General features: G+C 39.7%; 1 protein-coding gene across 1 annotated transcript; it reads left to right on the top strand.

Annotated features, from left to right (window-relative positions):
* The first annotated feature begins 402 nt into the window (after window positions 1-402).
* On the top strand, window positions 403-7,479 carry SRSF3 (serine and arginine rich splicing factor 3). The gene is made up of 6 exons (XM_021684689.1): window positions 403-538; window positions 2,285-2,492; window positions 3,762-3,896; window positions 6,072-6,110; window positions 6,343-6,429; window positions 6,657-7,479. The coding sequence occupies exons 2-6, from the start codon at window positions 2,287-2,289 to the stop codon at window positions 6,682-6,684; spliced, it is 495 nt and encodes a 164-aa protein (XP_021540364.1). The 5' UTR covers window positions 403-538; window positions 2,285-2,286; the 3' UTR covers window positions 6,685-7,479.
* Window positions 7,480-9,608: the final 2,129 nt, after the last annotated feature.

Below are 9,608 nucleotides of genomic sequence, written 5' to 3'. Positions count from 1 at the left end.
CGATGGTCTTCATTCCAGTGTAACCATTTTCCAGGATGAAGTAATTAATGAAGTCATCTAGTATCTAAATCTTATTTGGAGCAAACGGCTCAATCGGGGTTTGGGAGGGACGACAGTGGTGTTATGAAACCCCAGTCTACCCGGAGACGAGGGACAGGAGAACTGAGGGTAACTTGGAGGTCGGCCACGCGTAAACACCCGAGGAAGCCCCAGGCCTGAGATGACCGGATCGCGGCGGCGTACGTCTCCGCCGTCCAAGCAGCACCGCCAAAGCGCGCTCGCAGCAACCGTGATTCTCGTTGCGTTTATGGGCGCAACGTCACGGCCTCCTCCGACTCTCATTGGGCGAGCCCGTCCAATCATGTGACTTCGGCGTGGCGTATAAATAAGGGCGAGGAGAAGGCGGTGGTCCGCCATTTCGTGGACGCCAAGTCGGGGAGAGCATCTGCGGGAGCCGGGCGGGGAGGGGAGCGGGAAGCGGGAAGACCCATCTGAGGGTGTGTGGTTTTGAGCGTCCGCTTTCCAACTCACGATCTCGGTAAGTGACTGGCGACTAAAGGAATGTAGTGGGAAATGGCCCCTAACAGTATCGCGGAGGGACCAGGCCCAATGGCGGCGCCAGGTTGAGACAAAGAGACGCCGCCGCCATTTTGTGACGTTCAGCATGGGGCGGTGGCGGGGGCTTTTGACCCATCAGAGAATGTACCTGGGCCTCAAAAGTGGAGGTGTTTATAATCTTTTACGGGGCAGGGGGTGAAGTGAGAAATGAGATTACCCGAAAGTTGAGGCGAAGGGGGGGGGAAGCCGCTAACTGAATTGTACTCCGCGCCGCGGCCTTTTGAGTTTATGGCGCCTTTTTCTCCCCCCCCCCACCACGTTTTCTTTGGAAGCTACTCAGGAATTTTTTTCTCAAGTCACCAGTCGCGATTGGACCTTTTGATCCGTATTACTTGGTTTCTGTACTCACCCGTATTTTTATCTAATTTTAATCTGACTTTATACACCTTATCACTTTTTTTTTTTTTTTTAAACCGAAGGATCTTCCTTGAGTAGCATTGTTCTTGTAGCAGCTTCCCGTTGATAGTTAACTCTGAAAGGGTTTACGGCTAAGTTTTTTAAAAAACCAACCTCCAGCAATGATTTGGCTTCAGAACTCCTGGGTACAGGGTGGGGTCATGCAAATAGGATGTGTCTGCACTAGTTAATTTAATTGGGTAACCTCAGAGTGAGAAGAACGTGGTGTTTCAGGAGAAGCCCTTAAGCTGAGTTATTGGGTTGGCTACACTTTGCAGTTGAAACTGATCTACAAGTTGATTAGATTCGTTGTCGAGGTGACTTTTTGAAGATTTATCAAATGTAAGCCCCCAAAGGCAGTACGTGCACTAAGAAATCCCCCCCCAGGTGAAATTAACATAAATTTCATTTTAAAGTGTGCAATTCAGTGGTATTTGGTACATTCCCAATGCTGTGTAGCCATCCTGTCTAGTTGCAAAACTTTTTTTTATTCCCTAAGGAGACCTATACCTACCTATTAAGCAGCTTTCCCCCATTTCCTCTGCTCTCTCCCCCAGCCCCTGGTAACCAGTAATGTCTCTGGGTTTACCTGTTGGATATTTCACATACATAGACTCATAGTATGTGCAGTTTTGAGTCTGGCATCAGTAATAGCATGTTTTCAGTATTCATGTTTGAAGCATTTATCAATACTTCATTCTGAGTAATACTCCATTGTATGGGTAATTTTGCTTATCTATTTATCTTTTGATTTTGGCTTTTGAGAGTAGTGCTGCCGTGATGTACATTTTTTTAAAAAACCTAACACTTAGCTGCTCGAGGAGTGAAGCTGGTTAAGTTTTTGCTTATGAGGGCACATTAGTACCACTTTTCAAGTGACTCGGCTTTAACTACCGTCTGGTTTTAAGCATGGTTTCATTTGGTTTTTGTGTCTCCAGGATTTGCTTCTGAGCAAGTCATCCTACTTTTCTAAGTGCTTTATTTTTGAGATTAATTGTAGTAATAAAGTCCCTAACTCTGTGCCCGGATTGTAGTAAATGCTCCTTCGGTGTTTGTTTTCCCCCCTCAATTTTTCAAGGAGACCTTTTTTTTCTTAATGCAATTCGTGCTGGCTTCTTTGTGGTTATCAGTACAGATGAGAGAAAAATGGGTGTTTGGAGGGTAGTAACTTGTTTGGTTTTTGGTATTTCAGCATTCTCTCAAGGATCTGTTTGTCACTGTGTAGATTATTGCATAAATGGTTAATGTTTGGGGTTTTTTTTAATTACAGAAATGCATCGTGATTCCTGTCCATTGGACTGTAAGGTTTATGTAGGTAATCTTGGAAACAATGGTAACAAGACTGAATTGGAACGAGCTTTTGGCTATTACGGACCACTCCGAAGTGTGTGGGTTGCTAGAAACCCTCCCGGCTTTGCTTTTGTTGAATTTGAAGATCCCCGAGATGCAGCCGATGCCGTTCGAGAACTAGATGGGAGGTAATTTGATGACTAATTTATACTGATAATATGTTGTGTTTTTAATATTTAAAATTCCTAGGATATGTGGCTTTTAGATGGCTTCTTGGCTATCTGAAGTTAATGTTCTTAGAGACTTAAGTAAAGTCTTTGCTGCAATGAAAAAGGACTGAATGGTTTTACTGGTGATACACAGGAAGATCTTTTTATTCAGGTGGCCAGTGAAGAGATAAGTTTAGTGGGTCAATTCTTGGGTGGATTTTTTGCATCCAAAATGTGATTAAAGCATTTTGATCTAAACCTTCCACAAAGTGTCACCCGTGGTGTCACCTTTGAATTGGTTCTGAAACAATTGGAAATCAGGTACTCTTCAAATAAGAATGGCCACAAAATGACAATTGTAGTTGGATGATGGTTACGTGCCTTATGCCATTATCTTCTACGTGTTTAGATATTTAGGGTGGAATATGTAGCTATTTCCTTTTGTGTTTACGGTGTCCTCTTAATGGCTGATAAAGTAACACCTGAGTCTTAGAGGGAACAGGTGCTGCCCTTCTCCCCCTCCTTTCTGGTCTTTGAAAACTGCTGGATTTCATGAAACCAAGATAAATGGTTAATCCTTAAGATCCAAAAGTTATGGGGTCTGAGGGTTGACTGTAAAGCTGTGTAAAAGGTCATTTATCCAAGCAGATTATAGAAACAGATTTTTCCAGGACCCCGCCTTTTCTCAATCACTGTCCAAATAATGGTGGTTTATCTAAACGGATGTGGAACAATGAAGAGGTGGGGGATTACTTTGTTCCCAACTATTCTCAGCTGCAGTTTCCTAAGTGTCAGTTATTGTGTGAACACTGAGGGGAGATGGTGGTGTGAAATGGCCAAAATGCTTCAGTTCACTGCTTTTGCATGGAGAGGGGTTGTGGAGGGAGGAGAAAGACCAGCAGCAAAGCAAATACAGAAAGATCAGTAAACAAGTGCTGGGGGATCTCCCAGCAGGATGTACAGATGAACTAGTTCTTTGAGGATGAATCCAGGGGTTTCACACTTGTAACGTTAACAAGTTAACATTGAGCCCAGTGATTTAGATGGACTCGAACAAAGCACTGAAATGTAAGGAAGTTGGTTTTCTTTATGAGAAAAACTTGTTTTGCTGTTAAGGCTTCTACAGACATTCAGGTGTGTACTTTGCAAAGAAGCTAAGTTAGGAGTGCTTTCTTTTTGCTTTAATACACATCTCCTAGAAAGTCAGTTTGGCTTTTTTAAATTTAATAATGTTTTTTCTTTTCTTAGAACATTATGTGGCTGCCGAGTAAGAGTGGAACTCTCGAATGGTGAAAAGAGAAGTCGAAATCGTGGCCCACCACCGTCTTGGGGTCGTCGCCCTCGAGATGATTATCGGAGAAGGAGTCCTCCACCTCGCCGCAGGTACTTGAGAGCGTGTTTAGAGGTATTGGTGTAATGGAGTAGCTAATAGGAGCAGGTATTTCTCTTAAAGTTTGTTGGTGGGTTTTAAACTTTGAAGAATCGGAGGTTTTTATGAAACATGTGCTGGGTGTAGTTTGGGGTATGTGAGTTGTGCTGAGTGTTGGCTTTTGTCTTTAGGTCACTGTTCATGTTGGTAGTAACTTCTATCTTGGATCTATCTTCTAGTTCATCTTCTAGTTGCATCTTTCCAAGTCTTCCCTTATACTTCAATTTAGGCCTTTTTCCATTTCTTGACTCCATAATGACAAACATTACATTCAACTCTAGCTCTTCACAAAAATGTGTTTTCTACTTTTAGCACGATTGTAGTATTTATCAACCAGGCAGCTGTTGTAATGTTACAACTGGTAAAGTAGAAATCATTCTGAAACTAAAGTCACTGACCGATAAAGGGGGCTAAAAAAGTAATCCCAGTCATCTGTTCTTCAAACCCAAATAGGAGAGATTTCAGTTTTTTTTATAATTGAAAATGGCATCATTCTTGGACCAGGCAGTATTGTCTGGATGCTAACTCCACATCTCCTCAAACCTCCAAAATAGTTTCTATAGGACTAAATTTACCTCTTACAGGTGAGTGAAGTCCTTCTAGGAGATAGGAGTTCAAAATCTTGCCCCTTTTGCTATTTTGAAAAACAAAACAACACACTGTTGCCCATCATAATAAAGAGTATTTGTTAGCTAAATAGATGGTTGTACTGATGGCTTGTTTTTCATTTTTTTTTTGTGCTTTTTGGTCCATCTATTAATAAAAATGAACCCCGTTACAGAGTCACCATCATGTCTCTTCTCACCACCCTCTGAGTCTGCATTAGCCAGTCAACTAGCCCTTTCAGCGTCATGTGACCAGCGCGCCCCATTCAGCTTGGCTGGTGTCGTTTCACATGACCCAGGCATGGCCAGTCGTCAGGTTGCACCGCCCTTTGGTTCCCGAGCATGCTGTTTTCTCTCAGCCTTCTCTCCAACCTTAACCAAATCGGCAGCAGCCACCTCGACCGCCCACACATTCCTGGCCAATCAGCTCAGCTGTTTATTTACCAAATGTCTTCACAACAACTACAGCAGCAGCCTTCGGCTAACAAAAAAGCAGGAAAAATCCACAACACCCCCTTCGCCAACCAACTAAATCCAACGCAACATCTGGCAAAACCTTTTCAGCAAATTCTTCCTGGCCGTCAGTCCGGCAGCCTCACCTCACCATTTCTAGCTTGTTGAAACCCAAAACTAGTAAGTTTTTCCTGCTTATACAGTTTACTGCTGGTTAAAATAAGGAGTAAGCGGCTTAAAGTAATTCTTTTTTCTGGATCAAAGGCTGGCTGTGCATAATTGAATGGTAACGTACATATATATTGCTTGAATAAAACTTTTAAGGGTGATAGGGAACTCATAATGTAACTAGACCTTCAAGTGAAACTTATTTGCATGTGTGAGATGCCAAACTAAAAATTTTAATAACTCTAACAGATTTAGCTTTCCTTTCTAGCAAAAATTTGTTGAATCCTATCACCTTTAAATGGTTTTACTAACAGTTTTCAAAATTTAAATTTTGGGGGTGAAGTGGGCCAAGCTAAGGTAATTTTTATAAGCCTAAACACACTCTTAAATGTGACGATCACAAATGCAGTTCTAATGTAGCACTTAATGGCATCAGTATTTACACCTAGCGCGTTTTCACAAAATTACACTATCCACCTGGTACCTAAGTCTTGTCATGGACTTACAGGTTTGCATGGGTTCCAAATACTGGTTTATGGTACTGTTTTTGGAACTACTTGTGGGACTATATTTTGGTGTGGTGTTTGGGTAGTGAAGTTAGTTTGACATGAAGTTTTGCATTGGACAGATCTGCTGTGAAGCATTCTTTGTTAAAGTGAATCCATGGTTGGAATACCTGCTTTTCACTTGAGCTTTTGGTTCCTTAATCCTTCTGTGCCTTTTTTTCTTTTCCGTTTTTTTTCCCCTGTTTTTTATTTATTTATTTTTTATTTTTTTTGGACGATGGGTGCCAGTTCTTCGGCACATTCACTGGGCCCAACAGTGAGATTGAAAAGTTGGGAAATGCCTCACGCCATAAATACTAATTGACAATTAGCCTAATTTTCCTGTTTCTGCTTTTAGATCTCCAAGACGGAGAAGCTTCTCCCGCAGCCGGAGCAGGTAAATAACTACCTTTTTTGGGCATGTTCTCAGGAATGACCGCGCTTCTGTTCTTTAAACTGTCCTCTAAATGACATGGTTAATGGTAAAAAGACTTTGGCTTTAGTAATGAATCAAGTGGTGTAATAGAGCCAGTGTTGCCGGAACGAACCAACTTAGTTTTTGAAGACTTCGTACAGATGTTTGTTGTGTATAATTCTGAATGGTCCTATTTTTCTTCTTCTGGTTTTAGGTCCCTTTCTAGAGATAGGAGGAGAGAGAGATCACTGTCTCGGGAGAGAAATCACAAGCCTTCCCGATCCTTCTCTAGGTCTCGTAGGTAAGATCTTTAATGACTTGGACTGTGTATAAACAATGAGGTAAAAACAGAACTCGTCACCTGAAGCCATTTTGACAGGCGGGGATACTCACCACTATACTAACGAGGACCTGCTCTTCCTGAAGCCATTTTGATTATTTTTACTATTTTTCCATAAAAGTCTTTGATGTAGTTGTGTCATTAAGTAATGTACGTTAACTTTTGTTCTTGATGTTTTTTTTTTTTAGCCGATCTAGGTCAAATGAAAGGAAATAGAAGATCAGTTTGCAAGAGGAGTGGTGTACAGGAAATAACTTCATTTGACAGGAGTATGTACAGAAAATTCAAGTTTTGTTTGAGACTTCATAAGCTTGGTGCATTTTTAAGATGTTTTAGCTGTTCACATTTGTTTGTCTCTTGGAACAGTGACAAAGATGTAATTCTCTATGATTTGAATGGATCATATGAGGCATGTAATATCAAGAATTGTTACTTTACAATGTTCCCTTAAGCAAAATTGAATTTGAAGTTTAGTCTCACATAGACTGATAATAAAACTCTTAACTTCTGCCCAGCTAAAGCTTGACATTTAATATTACGAAACTGGCAAAAATTGAATTAAGTCTTTCCATAGCTGGGATAATAGTATGGAGCTGTAGTTGAAGAAGCAGTCTTTAAAAGCTGGTGTGAACACAAGCCAGCAGGTAAAAATTAAGCTGTACTGTTAAACTAGATTAGAGGTTTAAAAAAAAAAAAACAAAAAACAACTTCTTCATACTGGGCAGGGGTGTCCAGTTGGTATAGAATTGGAAGTTGCAAGAAAGTTAGTTTACCTTTGCTTTAGGTCATAAGTTCCTTCTGTGATTGCTGTATATGAACACACAGCTCTTTGTAACAATCTCTGGTAATTTGAAACTATTCAAGATACCAATGGCTTGCCAGTTTAAGGGTACATTGTAGAGCTGAACTTTGAGTTACTGTGCAAGATTTATTTTTTTTTTCATGCTGTCATTTGTAATATGTTTGTGAGAATCCTTGGGATTAAAGTTTTGGTTACAAATTGTTGTTTAACCCGAAAGCCTGTTTTTCCTTGCAAAACTAAAATCTGTGAGCTTGGTATCAAGTCCAGGTATAACATTCCTATTGGAAGCCATACTTCTATTTTCTTGTAAAGTGCTTTTGAATTAATAAAATATTAGCATAATTGTGTAATAGTCGAACCCACTATTACCATAGTTCTTGTCCCATGGAAATCAGTTGGTTACACAAATCTTAGAAGAAACACAACTGAGGCTGAAGGGGATTTTTGGTTGTCACCTACGTGATTGTTCGTACTTAACCATTTTTTAGGAGTAGGAGCCAGTTCAAAGACCATGATACTCTGTGACCAACATTTTAAAAGTATAGCAACCTGGTACATTATAACCCAAAGTGACCCATTAAAAAAGGCTTTTATCATTAGCATGAGACCTTTCCACAAAGCTTAAAAATTGCTTCCATTTTATATAATTTGAGGTGTTGCATGGGAATTCTAAATTGATACATCATGATGTAAAATTCATTATATGGTTCAAATGTAACAGTGCAGAATTGAATATGGAGGCATGCATAACCCTTCCTCTTAGAAATCCAGAGGAGTTGTAATTTCAAATTTTTGTGCAATTAGATTAAATCATAATGCAACAGTCTTGTGGCTTAGTTTCCTTAAATGTGCTACTTAAAGGTAGTTTTGGATTATGCTGTACTGACTTTAATATGAAAGATGAGTTATTGCATTGAGTTGGGCCTATAAAGATTTTCTAAGACGTAGGTCCTAAACAAATTGTTTCCAGTGGTCCTTATTAACTTCATGCAGATACCAACTAAGGAGAGTCATTGGTGTCACAAGGTAGAACTGTCAGATTCAATATGAGCCTTCTTAGAGGAGACCTTTTTAAAGACTGTTGAAGTACTGGGAGCTCTGGCTCTTTGGGCCTTTTGTCTTTTGGCATTTTCTCATAGCCCAAAACTGTTCTGGTTCACAACAAGGAAAGATAGCTAAGAGGTCATGGAAGTAGTACGGTATATCAGTATAATCACACTACTCATTAAATGGACATTCATATGCTTGTTTTTGGCAGTATACAGCTTGCAGAACGTTAAGTTGGAAGGGTTTTTGTAAAAAGGTTAGTAGGTTGTGGTATAATGTGGCTTTATACAGAATCTAAGATAAAGTTGATCTCAGGGAGTTATCCTGACACAGGCCAAATCTGCAATCACTTTAACCAGAAGCCCCAGCACAGTTTTTATGGCTTGTGTTAAAAAAAAAAAAAAATTTTTTCCCCCCCCCCCCAATATAGAAGCTGTTAAAATCACTGCACATTCAGCTACTGGCTATTAAAAGTTCTGGTTACTGTGATTTCTAAAATTGTTTCATTAGCCAACTTTGTCCCTGCATCCTCTTGAGTTAAGTACAATACTGAAAGAGATTAGTCTAGTGTAATGACTACAGGTGTTCACTAGAGGTCACTATTAATACTGGGTGATGATTTAAGGATACAAGGATTATAGTTGGTTTTTATGCTTTTCCAGAATAATCTGTGGTTCTCACCTAATTGTGGGTTACTTCTGACCTTCATGTCTTAAGCAGAATGGTGAAGATAAATTAGCCAGAGGAATTTTCATTTTATCAGATGTAGATAACCTTTTATCTACTGTTTACTTTCACAGTTTCTTACTTAGTTGTGATCTGTAGATGTGTTCTCCCCCTTTTAGTTAGACTCACCCATATCTGGATGGGGAGCCCTGGTTGCTTTTTATTAGAGAGTTAATATGGTTCATGTTAGTACAGAACTTTATCAGGAATGCTTTTCATCAAAGATATTTTTCAAAATACGGCCTGATTCCAGGCCTGTTAGCTCTTTTTTTCTTATAGAGTAACCAAACACTGTTATTTGAAAGAATTTAAGGTGATAAATATCCCTGATTAAATGACTAAATAAGACCACTGGTTTAGTACTTCGTTTTAATTTGCTTTTATTTTCAGTCGTGAACATGATTTTTAGTTGTCAGATCTAGTTGGTGGTAATGTCTTCCAGTTGTATATTTTTGTACTAGACTGCTGCCTTCTGGGTTTTTTTTTTTTTTTTTTGAGAATATGAAAGATTTTTATAATTAAAGTAGCTGAAGAAAAACTGGGTTGGAGTATATTTTTATTAAAA

The sequence above is a fragment of the Neomonachus schauinslandi genome, chromosome 8 (genome assembly GCF_002201575.2).
Source record: "Neomonachus schauinslandi chromosome 8, ASM220157v2, whole genome shotgun sequence".
Lineage (NCBI taxonomy): Eukaryota > Metazoa > Chordata > Mammalia > Carnivora > Phocidae > Neomonachus > Neomonachus schauinslandi.
The sequence above is the reverse complement of the archived record's forward strand: the minus strand, read 5'-3'. Positions and strand labels throughout refer to the sequence as shown.